Genomic DNA, 22,003 nt, shown 5'->3' with positions numbered 1-22,003 from the left:
TGTAGATGCTAGGTTATTAAGTATATTCAACACTGAGGTAGATAGACACGTTTGTCTATCAGTAAGGGAATTAAAGTATATGGGGCAGGGAAGGAAAGTGGAGTTGAGGATCATCAGATCATCCATGAGCAGACTTGATGAGCTGAATAACCTACTTCTGCTCCTACATCTTATGGTTTAATAATAGATCTCGGCATATTCCCTGCGACTGAGGTCAGGGACTAAATCCATAATTCCTTGTTTGCTTTCCCTCTCATTCTTGAATAGTGGGATTACGTTTGCCACCTTTCAACCATGGAATCTAGGGAATTTCAGTCAATCTAAAACCATTCATTTATCATCTCTGATGCCACCTCTTCTAAAATCCTAGGATGCAGGCCATCAGCTGCAAAGAAAATGTTATTGGCTGGTACAATTACAACATTTAAAGGCATCTAGATGGGTACATAAAAACAGAGGTTTGGAAGTATATGGCTCCAAATGCTTGCAAATGGGACTAGATTAATTTAGGATATGTGAAGGGTCTGCTTCTATGCTGTACAATTCTATGACTGACTTTTAGCCTTATTGATTCCTACGATGCCTTTTACTAAATTTTCATTCTTACTAGATTGTGAGAACACTTGGGAATTAACAATGTTCTTTTTTGTTCTTTTACCATTAAAATTTCCCCATGATAATTTCTTATTTCTCTTCCTCAAAGGACCCACACTCACTTGTGGCTCTTTTCATTTTTATATGTAGAAGCTTTTCCAATCTATTTTAAAGGCTCTTATTCTCACTTTGTTTTTTTTATTCTTAATCATTTTCTTACTCAACCTTTGGATTCTAAATGTTACCAATCTCAAGGATTGCTACGTTTTTTGGAAAAGCTTCTACAAATAAAGTATTCTGCAGTATTCATTCATTTATTTTGTTGTAAATGATTTACAGAGATGCTATCTTTAGCTTCAGACTTTTTATATAGTTCGTGATATAACCTTGTCTCAAATGCCTATGTTACCTTTTTAAATTCACCTTTCTTCCTGATCTGCTATACTACTTGTATGTGCTACTCTGCTTTACATCCTTAACTTCTTCTCTTGCTGCTTAAAAATCTATCCTTTCCTGTATACTCCTGAATCTTTTCAACTTAAAAACATGTTGCATAACGCTCATGGAAGGGGAAAGAAACTGTGTTTTGATTTGATAAAGGATTGCTTGTTTTCTATTCAAGAAAATTCTGTGGTTAATATCATAAACTGCAATCCAAACTCTTCTGAGTTTGCTTTCAGATTTAACCATTTTCAAAGGAAAATTCTTTTATTGCTTTCAGTACTAAAATTTTAATTCCAGTCAATATAATTTTGTGCTTTTTATGTTGTCTACTAACGTGTTTCCTGTGATTATTGCTTACAGCAAATTGCACCTTCATTTATTTATCTCTGTTTATTCTTTCAGTTCAGTTTTCTGTCCGTCACCTCATCCCTTAGTGCTTTCTGGCGTATCCATTACCTTTTGCCTGCTTTTCTTGCCTTTTGTTTTCTTTTGTGTGTAATGTGGTGGTTGGTGTGGTGAGGAGGGAAGCTGCTGAAGCAAATAAGCTTTTATTTCCAGTGGTACTGAAAGCAATGTGAAATGGCAGAGTTCTAAATACTTTGCCCCATGGCCTGTTCACAAGCATAGCTGGCACCCTGGAATGCTCTGATTTCCCTCTGTCCTTAACTCCCGATGGTTTCTCAACCATTGCTTATGCCACAGCTCATTCCTGTCAGTCCCCCACATCTTAAGTTGCCACATTGTTTTAAAGCAAGAACTGATTGGAAGGTACATACCTCTGACCAGCTAGGATGGGAGAACAAATTACCTAAAGGACCCAAAAGTACACAAAAAAACAGAACCGCAGATGCTATAAGTCTGAAATAAAAACAAATTGCTGGAAAAGCTCAGCAGGTCTGACAGCTTCTGTGGAGAGAATGGGGTGGCACTGTGGCTCCGTGGTTAGCACTGCTGCCTCACAGCGCCAGGGTCCCAGGTTTGATTCCAGCCTCGGGGGACTGTATGTGTGGAGTTTGCACATTTTCCCCGTGTCTACATGGGTTTCCACCGGGTGCTCCGGTTTCCTCCCACAGTCCAAAATTGTGCAGGTCAGGTGAATTGGCTGTGCATTAGTGGGAGGGAAATGGGTCTGGGTGAGTTACTCTTCGGAGGGTCGGTGTGGACTGGTTGGGCCGAAGGGCCTGTTTCCAGACTAATCTAATCTAATCTAAATCGGAGTTAATGTTTCTGGTCCAGTGACCCTTTCTCAGAACTGATTCTGAAAAACAAGGTGAAGGATGGATTCTGAAATCTCCTCCACAGTGGCACCCATTGATCAGAACCTGCAATTACACTGAGTTGAAATGGGAAAAGAAAAATGGCATTATTTACCTTGGGGAGACTGGATGCTAAAGTTTGACCAGAAATGATTTTTGCAGAAGTAAAATTGAAGGCATTAAGTAATTGTTCTATGTGATATTTTAGTACAATTTTAAAAATGATTTTAAATGTTGATTGAGTTTAGGAAGCAAACAACTTTGTATTCTAAACGCCCTGAATTGATTCTAAATGTTGCTAAGATTTGTCAAAGATCTATTTTGAGTATTCTTTTTCCCAGACTAATCCCTTTTTATGGGTTGTTTGAAACTAGCCAGCACATTTGCAGCTGCCAAATGAGGAAACTTTTTCATTCTGCGACCTTGGAAACGAAATATAAAACAAAATTTCAAATCTAAAATCATGTTGCACATATCCATTGTATTGATAAAATTTTAAAGTTAGGCTGACCTTGTTTGAAAGTGCACTGTAAACGGCAAAGAAACGTGCCTTTGCTTAGTTAATGTCAGAATAGAGTGTTAATATTGCTGGTCATCTCCCTGCAGATCGCCATGGGTTAAAAGAACCAAAGAAAGTGGAAGAGTTGCAAACTCGAATCGTCAGCTGCCTGAAGGAACACGCGTTATTTAACAGTACCGGGGAAAACAAAGGGCAGCCATGGTCCAAGGTGCTAGGCATCATACCTCAGTTGCGTACTCTTTGCACGCAGGGGCTCCAACGCATCTTCTACCTAAAATTAGAGGACCTAGTGCCACCCCCAGCTATTATTGACAAGCTATTTCTGGATACACTGCCTTTCTGAGACGTCTTACCTCTATCTTCTTGGCAAGCTAGTGCACACTTCAGTGGATTGTGGTGAAAACAACAGCTGGTGAACTGGCTTCTGTCCCCTAGAAAGCAGCTCCAACTACCCACGTCCAAGGACTTCTCCTGGCGCTTTACTCTGCAGGATCCGATACATTTTTAAAAATAAAAACTGTCTGCTTGCTGCTTATGGGAATTGCTGACGTGCCACTTGGGAACGAGACCCGTCATGATAGAAATGATTATCTGACGTTTTTCAGTCTGTAACATGTCGTCCCAACGTTCTTGGGTGATAGGAAACTTTTTAAAAATGTCAACAACAAAATTGTTACAAAGGTAGTACGCTTTTTATTGTGATTGATGCCTTTAGTATAGCTCCTGATGTGTCATATGTACAGCAAATAGTGGTGCAAGAAGGCATCTCTGATGAAAAATTCTGATTTTAGAATGCAGCGATAAAAGGCTGGCTCTCACGTTCAAGTGCAATTTTTTTGAAAGTGCTACAACTTGGAAATTTTTTTGTTGGTTTTGATTTTTTTTAAACTCTAATTTATTGTAATACTAAAAGAATTTGAAATACAGAATTTGTTGGCACTAACTTTTACTGACAAAGTTACCTGAACTTGAATTATGATATTTGTACTGATACATATACATGTGACGTGGGGACACTTTGTGAACCGGAAGAGCACTTAAACATTGCTTAGAGAAAAATATACGGAGTATAAAAAACACACTTTTAATTTTTAACAATCTTTTATGCAGTGTTTTAAAGGATGATCACAGAGCTTGGGCGTAAGAATATTGAAGTACAAGGGCAAGATCTTCTGAGTCAGAATTGGTTAATCCACCAGACTGTTTTACAAATCAAGCAGGTCTTACTGAATACTGTAGTTGTAAGAATGTAGGTGCTAGAAGGGATGCAGTCAGCTGCATTATACATTCCGTGTTCGTAAAAGTTTTTGTATGATGTTTATACTGTTGATGCCATATACTAATACAAAAATACTTTTGTTGCATAATGTCTTTATTTGTATAAAGATTATATGCATGTTATTGTAATGGCTTTGCCTGTATTTATTGCGACAATTGCCAGTTGCTCAGAGTAACTCTGCAGGCTGAATTCAGGAACCCTAGCTGTTAAAGGGCAGTGCCTTGCTTTTGACAACAGAGTGTATTCACAAACCATCTCTATGCTCCTTCAGCATTCGACAGTGTTTTATCGTGTTAACCTGTGTGTTTTCAGATGTTCAGTACATTGTACATAGACAGAAATGTAAATTAAAATATTAAATTGAATAACGTTTTATCAGAACACACTTGGCTTTGGAAGATTTGTTTTGAAATTCTTGCACCCATTTACATTATTTTCAGTTCTATCAATGGTACATTGCACTTTTTCCATTTTGATTCAATTTATATTTTATTTCAATTTATGTTTTAAGGCAATGAACATAATCAAAATGTGATATTAAATGTATTACTTTATCTTCTTGGTCTCAAGTAATTGACAGAATGGGTTAAATACACAGTACTGGGCCTTGACTGGGACTGCTCAATGATGAGCCACAAAACGTTACATGAAAATAGCCCAAAATGAAAAGTAGGTTTTATGACAGTCAGCTTTTAGGCCTGGATAAGATGGCTGTTGGAAGGTGCCTTCTAGAGAGTCACAAGCATGAACTAGCGTTTCTGGTGTCACTCAGTAAACCATGGGATAGTCATGACTTTTATGGTAGTATTGTAATGCTAGGGTCTTTTAAAGTAACCTATTTTATAAGACAAAATATGAAATTACTTTTGATAAAATTTCATTTGAATCAGAATAATCAAGATTGCTGTTGAGCAATGAAAAATCCAAACATTGTCTATATTAGATCAGTTTTTTTTGTTTCACTATTTGCATGGTCTATATCTTCCTTTTTTTAAAAAGGATTACCGTCCAGTTAATCAGTTTTAATTTAAATGTAATTATAATGTCACAGAGCTAGTTATTTTTACTGATGTCAACTTGAACTATACTATGTAATTATGATTCTTACTTATGATTATTTGGTCAGTGTTTTCTCACATTTTTGTGTCATTAACTAACTTAAAACATTTCATTAAATTATCAATGAGAAATACAAGAAATCACTGTTTCTTGTGAAATATCATATTTAGAAAATGGGTTAACGTGGTCCTTAAACAGATTTGTTACAATTCCGGGCTCCCATTCAAGCAACCTCCAGTGCTAATGCCTCAGTAAAAAGAGAACCCTGATTCATTTGTGGAGAGACACAAACAATGCTGCACATATCCAAGAATTATTTCCTCTAAAAATTAAGTGCCAGATTAATCACTTTATATTCAGTACTTGAAGGTTATTGTTTTGTGTGCCTTGCCTTTAAGAGAGTTAATCACTGAGGATACCATGTGCTGTGTGCATACAATGTTGCGACTCTGCCTGACAGTCTGCTTTTGTGTCTGCAAGCTTCACACTCAGAAATAAGTTGGTTTGTTGTAATGCCCATTTTTTTTAACTTGTAATATTTTACTGTGCTAAATAAACTAATTCATGGAGTTTGTCACTACCTTATAAGCAATTGATTATTAGCTTATTGTTAACATGACAGCTATCACTTTGGCTTCAGGTTTTTTGTTCACTAAATTAAACAATAAATTTTTAATTTTAAAATAGCATATGGAATGCCAATGATATAAAAGCATATGGGATAATGATAAATGTTCATTTTTGATGGATAGTTTACTTACTTTAAAATAATCCCAATTTTTAAGGGCAAATTTTCCACAAATGTACTTCTTTGAATTTCTCCCAATAATTTTATGTTTTAATATAAGAACTGTATACCCTTTTCACATTAGAGTAAAATGGGATGGAAAACATAGAAGTTGTGTCTCCTGTTAGAAATACACTGTCTAACACTCAGACTCAATTTTCTGTGTAAGTTTAGAACCCACTCTTTAGTGTCTTAATCTCATTTACGGTTATTGTTTAATTATAGACATTTTGCAAGGCATAAAAGACCTTCAGTTAAACAGGAATACTGTTAGCTGCTTTTGAGTTTTGTGGATCCATTTCAAAAATACTGCTCTGTCTTACCTTTGTGTGTCAATAAATTTATTGTTCCTGGAGGGTTAGTGACAAAATATATTCAGTGTTTAAAATAAATTGATATATCAAATATAGATCTCATGTGACTTAAGTTTATCCAGTACGGTAGATCATGTTCTATTTAATCTGTGCTAAGATGGCATAACTTTGCAAGGACATTGAGCTTGGGAGCATTCTAGATGTGAGGGGATTTTATGCTGCATGGAATGGTCAAAATTGGCTATTCCTTTGGAATGTCTCTCCTATTCAAATAGCAACCATCTGTAGAATGGGGAGATTAAACCAACCTCTAATGTAATTGTCATCTTATAGCTGCTTAGTGTCAAGGGCATCTAGAAGAGCTGTGGTAATTTCTTTGTCATTACACTCTCCTTTTCTTTACTCCTTTATTGTTTCTGTTACTCTTTTTTTATTTGAATTCTCTCTCCATGCTATTTTTCTTCTTTACATGATACCGTTCCCTTTCTGCATTTCACACTGTCACTTTACATTTCTCCCAGAGCTCTGTTACCTTGGCAACCTCCTCTAACGCCATGTTTTTCTTTCAATCAGCTGCAAGTGCTGGCTTTTCTTTCAGCAATACCTCACAACAGAGTCACAGCTGGGGGAACCAAGTTGGGAGCTGCTGGAGAGGGAAAGGTAGCTGGAATCAGGACTAAGCAGAAAATGGTGGGAGGAAGTGAATTTTAGAGCAGACAACAGTTGGTGGCAGCACCAGAGAGCAGCAGAGGACTAAATCAGTAAGCCTGTTTTTGGTCTGCTGCATACCCCAATGTGGATCCCAACTTGACATTAAGTCTGAGGATGCCTGACGTAGGTTTGTGCATGTTGTGCCAGACATGATTTAGTGTAGTGATGGCTTCTAACTGGGCTGGGTATACCTGGATTTTTTTGTCTGTTGAAAGGCCTGTGTTGAGGTGTTCGGATAATTTATAAGGAACATTTTTGCTTTTTGATTCATCAGTTGAACTTCCAAATATATACAGGTTAGCAGTAGGAGTAAGCTGTATGTTTTTGTGAATGTCTCATGTGTAATGTTAATAAAAGGTAGGTGAGGACTGTAAGTGATCTCAGAGATTTTGTTTCTGTAATAAAGCAGGGTTTTTTGTATATAATGTGGTTAGCAGAAAGTAAATTGAAAAAAAATTGAATTACTGCTTTAAATAACAACAAAAGTAGATAAAGAGAAAAGCACACATTAGGACAGAGAAAACTGATTATTGAATCCCAACAGTGTGGAAACAGGCATTCAGCCCATCGAGTCCATACTGACCCCCTGCCCCCCCTCCCCAAGAGCATAATGACCCAGATCTCCTCTGCCCCCTCCCCCCATCCCTGTACTCCTGCATTTCCCATGGTTAAATCCGCCTAGCCTGCACATCCCAGGATGCTACAAGGCAATTCAGCATGACCAATCCACCCAACCTACACATCTTTGGATTGTGGGAGGAAACTGGAGGACCCAGAAGAAACCCATACAGACAGGGGAAAATATGCAAAGTCCACATATACAGTCACCTAACAGTGGAATTGAACCTGGGTCCTTGGTGCTCTGAGGCAACAGTGCTAACCACTACCCTTGCTGCCCGTGATGTATATTCAAAGACAGGCTGATGAACATTAATTGACTAAAATTGTGTTGGTCACGTCACACAAACATTTATTAATTTTTAGATTGGAAAATTAAGAGTCATAGTCATAGAGGTCTACAGCACAGAAAAAGAACCTTCAGTCCATTTAAAAACAAGCACCTAACTATTCTAATCCCATTTTCCAGCACTTTTTTCACAGGTTTATGTGCCTTAGCATTATGTGCACAACTAAATGTTGTGAGAGTTTCTGCCTCTGCCACCCTTTCAGGTAGGGAGTGACTTTCTTCTCTTGCCCAAAGCATGTGGCCAGCTTTTCTTTGAAGTTGCCAAGCATCTAACAGAAATACAAGCAAATGTTGTAGCATGCAAATCATGTGTTACAGAATTAAAGCAATCAACCAAAGATGATACACCCACAACAATGATCCTTTAAAGCTGTTCAATAGCTAACAAGATACTTAATTACTATGAGTCAAATACTTCATTCGTGGAGTTGCAGGGCACATATTTGAAAGAAGCTGTATACAAGTAGTAAAAAGTCCAGATTTATTCTTGGCATTCCAAATGCCCATGGGTCCCCTATTTGGAACGTTCTCTTTCCTCCCAGGAATGGAATTAATTGCGTCATTGATGAAAAGGGGTGGACCAGAGATTTGGCTGCAGCAGAGCCTCTAAAGATGCCTGTCTGTGGTTAGATTTGCCCCTGCAAACTGTTCTTGAAAATACGAGTTGACATCAGTGCAGTGACAGGAAACCGGCCAAGCAACTGTGTATTTCCTGAGCCAATGAGACTAGGAAAGTAAACAAAGACAGAATGGAAAAGTAAGCTCCAAGGCAGCTGACAGCACTCAGAAGATGCTAACATTGAGGAACCCACTCTGCCCAACATAGCCACCAAATTAGATATTGGAGCATTGATAGGAACGTTGAAGATAACAGCTCATTTTTACCTTGCGCACCTTCTCAAGTATCCACACATCTTCATCCTGCTCTTTGACATGATAAGGAAACTACTGATGCTGTAACCATGGGACTCATACCCAACCCACTGCTCCCCTCATACCAACCCTTTCCCTCTGAAGTCTTGCTTTCAGATACCTGAGATTTGTCACTTGTTTCTCCACAGCTGCCCAGGGAGGGAAGGGGGGTGCGGGGTGAAGAGGGAGAGAGCGCGAGCGAGTAGTACAGCATTGGCAAATAGACATGATATGGAGGTGCTAGTGTTGGACTGGGTTGGATAATCTCAAAAATCATACGACATCAGGTTATAGTACAACAGGTTTATTTGAAAACATTAGCTTTCAGGGCTTTGCTCCTTTTCCAGGTGTAATGAGAAAGGAGATATTAGACATAGAAGTTATGAGTGGCACGGTGGCTCAGTGGTTAGCACTGCTGCCTCACAGCACTAGGGTCCTAGGTTCAATTCCATCCTTGGGTGACTGTGCAAACTCCACACAGACAATCTTCCAGTGTCTGCGTGGGTTTCCTCCAGGTGCTCCGGTATCTTCCCACAGTCCAAAGATGTGTAGGCCAGGTGAATTGGCCATTCTAGGTGCATTAGTCAGAGGTGGGGTGGGTTGCTCTTCAGAGGGTCGGTTTGGACTTGTTGGGTCGAAGGGTCTGTTTCCACGCTGTAGGGAATCTAATCTTTAAAAAAAAAGGTCATACAACTGATGTGAATGTATTGAACAAACTAAAATGGCTGACTCTCTACTGTTAAATCTTTAATCAGTTAGAGAGTAGATGAAGGTTTTGATTGATTAAAATGCAAATCCCAGAATTTCTTTCAAGTCACTGCCCCCGAGATAACTGAAGATTTTATCAGTGTACATAAAAGGTAACATCTCAGGTAAGACAATACATTTTAAGTGTGAGGCCTTGTTTAGAATCTGAATGTGTTCTAACCTGGAGTCTGACTGGTTTTACTTCCAAAGCAGGAATTTATAAAATGCCACACTGACTGACTGTGTCTACAAATTGGCCATTAATTCCATGTATTTTGTCAGCCTGCCAGATGCCATCTTGTCAATATAATGGAGCACACAAGGGTCTACCTTGAAGTTGGCAGAGGGCATCACACAGCATTTCCCTCTCCATAGCCTTTACTAAATCTCCCTGCTGTACTGTTGATCCAAAGGAGCTGCCCTGAAAACTTTGAATTCTTTCACTCTGTGCGTCACCAAATCCTTTGACCTCCCTGTGAGGATGTAGTAACATTCTATCGCAAATCCAGGAAATCACGACAATTCCTCCACAAACATTCCAAAGTACTTCCAAATTTGTCATAACAACAGAAGTTGCCAAAACTGCAATGAGGGTATCCAGTTCTTTAAGGTCTGTATTGCAGCTTAACACTTGCTGTTTGATTAAGAAATTCATAGCCTGGACTGGACTCGTCTAAATTCGCATGAATTTAGGATAGCTCACATTCTTGGCTTTCAGGGTACAATGGAGTTGTTCCTATCTATACCTTTCTCTTTATGAAACACTGACTGGGCTGACTTCTCTTTCTTACCCCAGATGGAAAATCCAGGCCTCTGAGTCGTTTAATTGGGTACAGAAATGTCAAATTGTGAGGGTAGCTTGATTTGGAGGTGTCAGATGGAAATGTAAAGCTGCCTATTGAGACTATTGCAGATGTTCCCTGTTAAAACCTTGAAACACAGCAAGGCTAAATGATGGGGAACTGTAACACATTGGCGTACAATGCATTGTTGGGTCTGTGGATGATTTTTCCTCACTTTGCTCACACTTGTCGGATCACTAACTCTTTCTTGGTCAGAGCCATTTCTCTCTTGATTTTAGTAATCTCCCCCAATCAGCTATTTTCTCCGCTGTCTTCCCCTGGGAAACATGCTCTTGTTTGAAACAGAAACAGAACATTCTGGAGAAACTTAACAGTTCTGGCAGCATGTTTGGAGAGAAAAGCAAAGTTAACTTTTGAGCCCAGTGATCCTTGGTCAAAACTGAAAGCAGGAAACGGTGTTGGGGGTTTGAGGAGTGAGTTGAGTAAACAGATAGGATGTCCAGAGAGAGATAAAAAGGAGAAACAGACAGAAAGATTGTTGATGATAATCCAGGAAAGAGATAAATGCTGAATAGATGGGAACGGGAAGTGTGAATAGTTGAAATGGGTTGTTTGTGCTGGGAGCAGTTAATCCAGAGTAGGACCTTAGGGTACGGAGGAGGGTAATAGACGTGGGAGTAAGGCATTCATGCTCTAAAATTGTTAAATTCAATGTTGAGTACTGAGGGCTCTAAGATACTTAGTGGTAGATGTGGTATTGTTCCTTCAGTTTGCATTGAGCTTTGTGGAAGCACTGCAGCAGGCCTGAGGCAATAATGTGTTGTGTGGAACATAGTGGTACATTGAAGTGGCAGACAACTGGAATTTGAGGTCAGTTTTACAGATAAACCAGAGATATTCTGCAAAGTGTCGCAAATTCTGTATTTTGTAGAGGAGGCCACATTGTGAGCAGTGAACACAGTAGGCTAGATTGAATGGTCCCTGTGAAAGGGTGACAAGGGAGGGAAGAGGAATGTGTGTCTGGTGGTGGCATTCCACTGGAGGTGATGTAAATGGCGGCTAATTATCCTCAGGTTGTGGATGTTGGTGGTATGGTAGATGAGGACAAGGGGAATCCTATTGCTTTTGTTGGGGGGGGGGGGGGGGGAAGAGACGTGGTGAGGGCTGAAGTGTGGAAGATGGGTTGGACATGGTTGAGAGCCCTGTCAACCACAGGCGGTGAATCCTTGGCTGAGGAAGAAGGTGGACATTTTGGAGGCCCCCTTGTAGAAGCTGGCATTGTTAGAACAGATGCAATGGAGACAGAGAAGCTAGGAGATGGAGTAGAGCCTTTACAGGAAACGGGGTGTGAGGATGTATAGTCCAGGTAACTTTGGGAGTTGTTTGATTTGTAGTGGATATTGGTGACCAGCCTATCCCCAGAAATGGAAGTAAAGGTGTTGAGGAAGGGAAGAGAGGAGTCATAGATGGACCAAGTGAAGATGAGAACGGGGTAGAACTTGAAGTAAAGTTGATAAGTTTTTCCAATTCCAGATGAGAGTGAAGCAGCACAAATGATGTCATTGATATACGAGAGAAAGAGTTGTGGGAAAAGGCCTGAGTAGGACTGAAACACAGAATGTTCCACGTACCCCATAAAGAGGCAGGCATAACTGGGGCCCATGTGCGTACTCACAGTAAAATCTTTGATCTGAAGAAAATCTGAGTAGTTAAAGGAGATATTGTTTAATGTAAGAATGAGCTCAACCAGGCAGAGGAGGATGGTGGTAGATTGGGACAGCTCAGGCCTTTTTTCCAGGAAGCAGCAAAGAGCCCTGAGACTATTCCGATGGAAGATGGATGTGTAAAGGGATTACGTGTTGGTGGTGAAGAGGTTGTAGCTGATGTTAGCAATCTGGAAATTTTGGAACACAACACATCATAAGAATTGCTGACGTAGGTGTGGAGGAACTAGAGAAGGGGAGAAATAATTGATTCAAGACATGAAGAAGTAAGTTCCTAAGGCAGAAATAATGGGTCTGCCCAGGCGGTTGTGGATTTTAGAAAGAAGGTCGAAGCAGGCTGTCTGCAATTAGGGGACTACGAGGTGGGAAGCTGTGCTGGCAGAGGACCCCAGATGAGATGAGCTTAGTGACAGTTGTGAAAACAATAGCTTGAGGTTGGATGATGGGGTCATGGTCCAGGGGTAGATGGGAAGAGGTGTCTGAGAGCTGGTACTCAGCCTCTGCAACATAGAGGTCAGTACACCAGACAACAAAGGCACTACCCTTGTCAGGAGGCTTGATTACAAAGTTAGAGCTGGATCTGAAAGCATAGAGTGCAGCCAGTTCAGAAGCAAAAGGTTTGAATAGGGGGGCGAGAGAAATTAAGACAAACAATGTCACGTTGATAGTTCTTAACGAACAAGTAAGAGACCAGAGGGAGGGGTCCAGGTGGAGGGAGAGTGTTGGAGGCGGATGGAGACATCAGTGGGATGGGGAGAAATGAGCACGGTGGCAAAGGTGATGTAAGAAGAGTTCAATGTCATTTCATGCTCAAACTTCATTGAGGTATGGGGCACAAAGGGATAAAATGGAGCCCTTTGCTAATTAAGATCACGCAGCATCAGCCAACAAAAAATCAGAGAGGATGGTAAATATCTGATCAAGGAAGGGATGGAGTCAGAGGAAAGGGGAGGCGAGGAAGATTCCAGAGAGGTGTGGGTAACTCGGAGTTGTTGCAACTTGTGTTCTTTCATTCCTGAAAGCTCCTTGTTAAAACGTTGAATGAACTGAAGAATTAAGTGGAACTAGGGAACCAGGATAGCTCTGAGATGGCATGAAGTGGTGCTTATAGAGACAGAGGTTGAGAGTGTGCATGCGGTAATGCATGGTACTGAGCATGGATCTCAGGACGTGGTGAGAACAGCTGTCTGAGGAGTGATCTAGGTGGATTTGAAATATGATGGATGAAACTGTAGTTACAAACCATTTGGGGTACGTCTGCTGCTCTAACCTGGTCTTGCTGGGATTATGTGCCTGTCGGACCCAAAGAAACTTATTTGAAATGTGCCCTCCTCTCTTGTCACTGCACTGCCTAGTCCTTTAAACTTCTAAATTTAAAGTCCTGTAGCAGCATAATTTTTTTCTGCCATTCCCAGCACAAATGCTCAATACTGGCAGAAGGAATTCCTTCTCTGTCCAAGAATGCACATATTAGCTGACTCCAGAAAATCTACCAGCAGTAGAATTGAACATGTGGGATGAATGAATGTTACAGTGGAAAATGGAAAATCCCAGCCAAGATACCTATTCTGTTAGTCTCTATAAGCTGGCCATGTAATCGCATACTGTTAGATGATGTGTCACTGCGGCAGTAATGATTAACATCTTACAAGACACGCTGGAAGGACAGTTCACAATTAACTAAGATGTGAGTTAGTTATCGTTAATTTTGTTTAGATATTAATCATATTGCACTCACAGCAAGTCGTCTTTGATTAATAGAACACTTTTAAAATACAACTTATGATTTTATGATATAAGAAGTCAATCTTTAGCTAATGTTGATTGGCTTAGTGGAGGAAAATTGTACCCATAACTTACATGCAACTTTTGCAAGAAGGTATAATCAGTTTATTCCCCTCCTCCAGTATCCTGCATAAATGATTCAGTGTTTACTTTCCCAATGCCATGAGGTAACCATCTGCCCATTACTACTTACCATCTCTTCAATCCTCTGAAGAAGACAATTGTGTACTACATGCTAGTATGGCAAGAGGCAATGGCTTTGGTAATTGTGCTCCTTCTCACCATGCACCAGCGTGTGTCCCTCCTTCATAGATTAAGGATCTGCATGGAAACATATCTATGACACCACTTAGGAGGGTGAGGTAAACCAAAGAAGATAAATTCTGGACCTGTATAAAGTGATATCTGTAGCAATTGGGTGAGACTTTCCAGTGAGATCACAAGCAGAAGGTAAGATGGTAGGCATATGTCAATCTCTTGGATTTTTCAGTTACAACTTGGAAGTCATCCTGAGTGGGACGCCGCAGTGAAGATCCAGCTGGTTTTGGATGGATGGTACAAAATCCCCAATGTCTTTGGTTCACACAATGTGGGTGGAAGTAGCAATTACAAAGGTAAACAGTGGAATCTCCATTGGGGACAACATGCTGTAGACTACCCAAAGGCTGCAATTAAATTTTCTTGGTGGCCCTGGAGACTATAGTTAAGTTTGTGAAAGACGCCCTTGAGAATCCAGCAATGTCTAACAAAAAAATTAAATAGCTACAGAAGTGACAAAACAAGGTTTCATGTTTACAGCTTCAGCATTTAAATCCCCTCTGCTGCGACCCACTGCGGCAAACACAACAGCCTGCTATATGCAGGGTGTTATAAGATTGACAGCAGGATTGTAGGATCGTAAGGCAGAAATGACAGGTTTACAAATAGGTGTCACAATCCTACCATGAGTTTGTGCCCACTGCTTTTTGTGGCCACCCAACCCTGACCTTTGTCAGCAGCTGTGAATGTTCAGAGGGTGCAAAATTCATTTCCCTAATGATATTTGAACCTTAGATAGGAATGGGGAGCAGTTAACTGCGTTGTTAATGCTAATTCCAAAAGGTATGGGTAACATTCAAAATTCATCTTTCCATCTCATTTCATGATTGTGGTCTGGCCACAAGCATTTCCCAGTTCGTCCTGCGTAGACATCTGCTCATGCCAGTGAGTTAACTTACAATCTTCAGAAAGTTAAAAATCACATAACACCAGGTTATAGTCCAACAGGTTTAATTGGAAGCACACTAGCCTTCGGAGGGACGCTCCTTCATCAGGTGATCACCTGATGAAGGAGCGTCGCTCCGAAAGCTAGTGTGCTTCCAATTAAACCTGTTGGACTATAACCTGGTGTTGTGTGATTTTTAACTTTGTACACCCCAGTCCAACACCGGCATCTCCGAATCAATCTTCAGAAAGAATGCTCTCCTTTTAAAGGTAGGGTCCCCATAAATCGAGAAATTGCAGGGATGCATTGCAGGCTGCTGAGCAATTACTTTCTTACAATTCTGGAAAAAGCAATGACCCAGCAAGGAAGTAGAGGACTCCCATATGATGCAGCCCTGGAATAATTGTCAAAATCCAGACCAGAAAAGACACTGTATTTCCAGCAAGGGTCTGGAAAAACATCCAGACCTAACCCTGTAAAAAGAGTGGGAGGAAGTGGCAAGGCTTAAGAATGCCTATGGCAAAGCACCACAAACTTGGCAGCAGTCCTGCTATATGTTTAATAACTCTGGTGGATGCAGCAAGTGAATTCATTTTAACAGCCAGCCCTCACAGTGCTCAATGCACCACATCCTCATCATCCACCTTGTAAATTTGAGTCACATTTGAGACTTTTAGTGCCAACTAGTCACTGACAGCTCCAGATATGAGGCTTCTGATTTAAGCAGCAAAAAGTTCATCAAGTAGAAGCACAAGTGAGTCAACAAAATGATACTTAGCAAGGCATTTATCTTAATCTGTTGTCACGAGTACAAGCTGGTTGATTTGGGTGCTGCTTCTTGCTTTGTGTTCATTGCTGCTGTGTTGTAGTGCTGAGGAGACCATGGTCTATCCCCTCTTCATTATATGTTGAGGTTAACAAGATTCTTCCTCTTATACACTTTTTAAGCCCAATCTTGTGTCTCAGTATTAGGTGACTAATTGCTTTTAAGTCAGGTGGAACCTCACCTTAGCTGACCTGATTAGTTTATTATTGTTTCATATTGTTCTTTACTGTATTCATTACTGAATTGCAAGCTTACATGTCCCTCATGCATGGCGTTTTTGGCGATTAAGCAAAGGCTCTTTAGCCAAAATAATTAAGGTAAGTTTATTTTGCTACTGTCTTATTATAGAGTTGGGCAGTTGAAAATGTTTATCCAAGCTTCCAATTAGTTTTTACAGCAACTTGAAAATTCTTTGCACCGTCCTCCACACATCAAAATGTTACATTGACAAAATGATTTAAAAATTAGGCTTTGCAGCTCAGCGTTTTCTGAATTCATGCTTCTATAAAAAAACACAAGCCAGCAGTGTACTCCAGCAGTAAGGACTCACCCTATCATCCTTAACTATGCCTCATCCTCCCATGCTTACCAATGTTACTAACATTATGTGTCAATTGTCTCCACATATCTCCAGCTGCTCAGTAGTGACAGGCTCATCTTCCAAAAATACTGACCCAATTGGTGACATTCTTCCCTCCCTCTTACAGGAGAAATTTATCAAATAAATATTGGAAAGGTAAATAATGGATGCAGTACAAGCAAGGATCCAGACTCTCAGTGCCCGAGCGCAGATGGTTCTTAGGATTATTGTCACCACAAGTAGTTGCACTTAGCACTGCCAAGGTCATCCAGTATAAAGAAAAGTTGTTGTCTTATGCATGGCCACTCATTCCTTCCCCTTATCCAAAAAGATGGCATAAAATGGAAATGGTAAAAGGAGAGACTGTGTATCTCTCTGTACCCCTGCTCCCCCCCTTTCTCTCCTTAAAGCATTAGTACCTTAAGATCTTCAGGAACTTCAGCTGAAGCCCCGTTGTTTCAAATAGAAAGATGAGAGGACGGATAGACCTCTGAGGAAGATGCACCATCACTTGATCTAACACTCGCTGATGCCAATTCAGATACTGGCACAGTATAAAAATAATAGGCTGATATCTAGCTGGGTCTACAATTGGAGAGAGTACATGAACATGCATGGTTGTAGTCCGAGGGTAAGTCAGTTTGTGTGCATGTTCCATGGAAAGCAGTGTTAAAAATACATGATTTGGAGGTGCTGATGTTGTACCAGGGTATACAAAGTTAAAAATCACAAAACACCAGGTTAAAGTCCAACAGGTTTATTTGGAAGCACTAGCTTTAGGAGCGCTGCTTCTTCATCAGATGGTTGTGGAGTATAAGATTGTAAGACACAGAATTTATAGCAAAAGTTTATAGTATGATGTAACTGAAATTATATATTAAAAAAGACCTGGATTGTTTGTTAAGTCTCTCAACATTTAGAATGAGCATGTAGGTTTTAGTTGTTTCATATGTAAATTCCAGAACTCTCTTAAAGTCACATTCTCAAGTGAACTTTAACAAAAAGTGCCATGTTGACCCAGATAATGCACTGAAGATGTGAGGTGCCCAGTGTGAGGCTGTCTGTGCCCTAATGATCAGACTGATTCTATTTCTAAAAAAGGGATTTACAGAATCTTACATGGATTCATGCCGTTTTTGACCGAAATAAAATGTAATTCTGCAAGGACAAATTCACCCCACAAACTGTGTGTGTGTGTGTGTGTGTTTAGTACAGTGGGATGACCTGTAGTGTGACATGAACCCAAGGTCCCAGTTGAGGCCACCCCCATGGGTACCAAACTTGGTTATCAGCCTCTGCTCGGCAACTTTGCGTTGTTGCCTGTCCCAAAGTCTGCCTTGGAGGATGGTCACCTGAAGGTGCAAGGTCGAATGTTCCGGACTGAAGTGTTCTCTGACTGGGAGGGAACACTCCTGTTTGTTGATTGTTGTGCGGTGTCCATTCATCTGTTCCTGTAGCCTCTGCTCGGTTTCACCAATGTACATGCCTCAGGGCATCCTTGCCTGCAGCGAATAAGTTAGACAATGTTGACCGAGTCACATGAGTACCTGTTTCTACAGAAATGCAGGAAAACAGGAAAGATTCCAAAAGGAAGAGGGATCACAAACCCATTCAAATTGACCTTCAACACAGACTACGCGGACAGACTTTGCCACCACACATCTCGCAAACCCTTCAATCATCTCGTGCACCAACTCTACAGCAGGCGCCACAACCTTGAAATGAAGGCACCTCCCACCATGACCAATGTATATACTCCCACACTCACACATGCACCCTCTCACAGACTTATACCCCTTTACACTCACACACATACACACACTCTCTCACCGACACTCATACCCCCGTACATACACACACACGTTTGTGGGGTGTTTGTCCTTGCAGAATTACATTTTATTTTGCTCAAAAACTGCATGAATCCATGTAGGATTCTGTAAATCCCTTTTTAAGATTAGAATCAGTCTGATCATTGGGGAACAGACAGCCTCACACAGGGCACCTCACACCTTCAATGCATCCTCTGGACCAACATGGCACCTATTATTTAAGTTCACTTGAGAATGTAACTTTAAGAGAGTTCTAGAATTTACTTATGAAACAACTAAAACCAGCATGTCCATTCTAAAAGATGAGAGACTTAACAAACAATTTAGATCTTTGTCAGTGTATAATTTCAGTTACATCACACTCTAAACTTTTGCTATAAGTTTTGTGTCATACGATCTTATACTCCACAATCACCTGGTGAAGAAGGCAGCGCTCTGAAAGCTAGTGCTTTCAAATAAACCTGTTGGACTATAACCTGGTGTTGTGTGATTTTTATCTTAACAATGCACCTCCAAAATCTTCCAAAGTGTTTGAAATAAGTTATGATAGGGGCAACTAATGGGGGAAAGGTCACCCCTATTTGTGGAACTGACAATTGCTGAGGAGCTGCTGTACAGGTACAGCAGGTACCTGGTACAGGTACAGAAGCCTGAACACAACAGTTTCAACACCACTGCTGTTAGAATACTGAATGGACTCACAAACTCTTAACATTCATCTGTACTTGTGTTTTTGTTTTTGCCGCTGTTTACCTAATATTTACTTATCTATGCTACTTAACTTTGTGATCTGCCTGTATTGGTTGCAAGACAAAGTTTTTCACTGTGCCTCGATACACAATACAATTAATTCAACTCAATTTAATTCAATTCAATTCAATTCAATCACAGACTGCGTTTCTCCCATGTTTGCGGCTGATAGGTTCACAAGTGAGCCTATGGAAGAGAAGCAGACTGTGATTGGAGTAGCAATCTTTGAGGAGAAAGTGAGGTCTGCAGATGCTGGAGATCAGAGCTGAAAATGTGTTGCTGGAAAAGCGCAGCAGGCCAGGCAGCATCCAGGGAACAGGAGAATCGACGTTTCGGGCATAAGCCCTTCTTCAGGGCTTATGATTGGTGATGGTGAGGGCCTGGAGAAGAAAATGGAAGCAGAAGTTGAAGAATTAGTGTAGGTTGCTGTGCCATCACAAGGGTAAGAGAGTTGTGAGGTATCAGTGCTGTTGCTGCGACTGGAGAACTGTTGGTGTCACAGAGCTACAACAGTCAGAAGCTCATATTCCAAGTGTTAGTTGAACTAATCCTAATCCCGATTATCATTCATGTAGTTTCTGTTCTTCTCTGGCCTACTATCAACAATCACTTTGTCAATTAAGCATTTTCATACTCTTTGATGTGTATGAATAGTATTGTTATCAGGAGATATTTTAACTGACTTTTAACCATTTCTGTGCTTCATAGTTTCCATCCACCCACCCAGTCAACTGCTATCTCTATCAATACAGCATCCAACTGAGAGATTTTACAGTAGCAATGCATATCATTGATCTTGTCATTTTTAGATCCCAACATAGTCTACTCCTCCTCCATACGTATATTTTTAAAACAGTTAAATATAGTGCAAGTTTTTAATTTCCTGTTTTATGCATTTCAGAAAGAAAAGGAGGTGAAAAAGCTGTACATGAATGGCTGCTCTGTCTATTCAGTGTAATAAATTAAATACAAATATTAGGTTGCTGTCTTGATATACATATTTCACTATCAGCCACAATGGTGCAATTTATATAAATGTGCATTTGTTTAATGTTTCTTTAAATCTATACCTTTCAGCTGCTGAGCTTTTATTGTAAAGGTTGTCAGTCCAAAATTTATAGATTACCAGTGATATTCATACTACTAAAAGCATTATTATGCTACACTTGAAAACAAAAATGCAAGGGGCGGCACGGTTGATCAGTGGGTATCACTGCTGTCTCACAGCACCAGGGTCCCAGGTTTGACTCCAGCCTTGGGGCGACTGTCTGTACGAAGTTTGCACATTCTCCCCGTGTCTGCGTGGGTTTCCTCCAGGTGCTCTAGTTTCCTCCCACAGTTCAAAGACGTGCATGTCAGGTGAATTGGCCATGCTAAATTACCCATAGTGTTAGGTGGATTAGTCAGAGGCAAATGGGTCTGGGTGAGTTATTCTTCGGAGGGTTGGTGTGGACTTGTTGGGCCAAAGGGCCTGTTTCCACACTTTAGGAAATCTAATCTAATCTAATCTAAGGATCAAAGATATGCATGCGACTAGCCGTTTGGCTGGACCCAGAATTTAAATACAAAGTACAGTACAATTTATCTATTGGCCATCTATATCATTCAATCATTTCATAGTTCACTAGCTTCTTTCTAAGGACATTGACGTTCATGCCAAGAGGTTATCATCCTTTAAGTCATGTATTTACAACTGATCTTTGAATGCATCTTTATCATTCAGGCTTTCATTCTGTTTCCCATTATGAAGTGAAATAATAAATTCACTTAAAGTACTTTTTGAAAGATGATGGCAATTCTCAATAACTGAAATTCCTTGTACTGTATGTAAGGGAAATTTTAAATGAATCAAAATTATATACTTAACAAGGACTTTTATATAGTACCTATTATAATCACCAGACATCTCTAAACATTTTACAGTCAATGAAGGATGTTTGAAATGTAGTTACTGTTGTAATGTAGGAAAAGCAATACAGGCAATTTGCACAGAGCCATCACCCTCAACAGCAATGAGATAGTCACCAAATAATAACAATTACCACAAAAATCAAGAATTTAGAACAGTGTTGGCTTCTGCTGAGTCCACTTTTTTTTTCAATGCCACATTCCAGCTGAAATAGTTCTGGTTGTTCTTGCACTCTGCCTACTTTGTGCAGGCAACTGTGAAAGAAATGGGATTGTGGGAGCATTCATTGAAAACCCTGACTGAGTTTTCTCCACTATTAAGAACTAACCCTTGCTTATCATTTCACTGAACGTACTACCTGTTGTTGGTTTGGACACAACAAAAGTGTTTCACGCACTCTCATTATCAGATTCCCTGAGATTTAGGACAAGGCTATGAATTGGGGTGAGCTGTTGGTCAAAAATCCTATTCACTGCACCACCTGCGAGATCCCCTCTAAGCCATTCGCCAATCTTACTTGGAAATATATCGTTGTTCACTGTCACTGGGTCAAAACCATTAAATTTTCTTACTAAGGTCATTTAAGGTCTACCTGGAGCACATGGACTGCTGTGGTTGAAGGCGGCAGCTCACCACCACCTCCTCAAGGGTAACAGAGACGGCAATAAATGTTGGCCAGCCAGTGACATTCACGTCCCACTGGAGAATGATTAAGATCTGGACATTTGAACAGATCAATAAGAATTTGAGGCACCAGATCTAACTCCTGTTTGTAAAATTGATGAACTAAGAACTGAATATGTAGCTAAAGGAAGAGAATACATTCATTTAATGAAGCATTGATACATGGACCATATGTTGTTTTGTAAACTAATTATAAGTATCCACAATCCTGCATGTATTATTCCTGCAGGATTCAACAATGGTCTGATATTTCCTAAAATAATAATGTCTGTAGGTTATGCAGTTGTTTCAATTGTTTGCTGTAACTTCAGAAAAAGTC

At 40.2% G+C, this 22,003-nt stretch overlaps 1 protein-coding gene across 4 annotated transcripts in view; it reads left to right on the top strand.

The window, feature by feature from the left end:
- Window positions 1-4,474, top strand: part of nr4a3 (nuclear receptor subfamily 4, group A, member 3) — a 30,264-nt gene extending 25,790 nt beyond the window's left edge. For all 4 annotated transcript variants that reach the window (XM_087987174.1, XM_043690045.2, XM_087987172.1 and 1 more), the window contains one exon: window positions 2,901-4,474. In XM_087987174.1, the coding sequence (XP_087843300.1) occupies window positions 2,901-3,157 (257 nt within the window). In that variant the 3' untranslated portion in view covers window positions 3,158-4,474. The remainder of the gene's footprint in view (window positions 1-2,900) is intronic.
- The last annotated feature ends 17,529 nt before the right edge of the window (window positions 4,475-22,003 follow it).

The sequence above is a fragment of the Chiloscyllium plagiosum genome, unplaced genomic scaffold (genome assembly GCF_037043375.1).
Source record: "Chiloscyllium plagiosum isolate Xiang-an unplaced genomic scaffold, Cpla_swu_hap1 HiC_scaffold_5, whole genome shotgun sequence".
Lineage (NCBI taxonomy): Eukaryota > Metazoa > Chordata > Chondrichthyes > Orectolobiformes > Hemiscylliidae > Chiloscyllium > Chiloscyllium plagiosum.
This window is presented reverse-complemented; position numbering and strand designations above follow the sequence as displayed.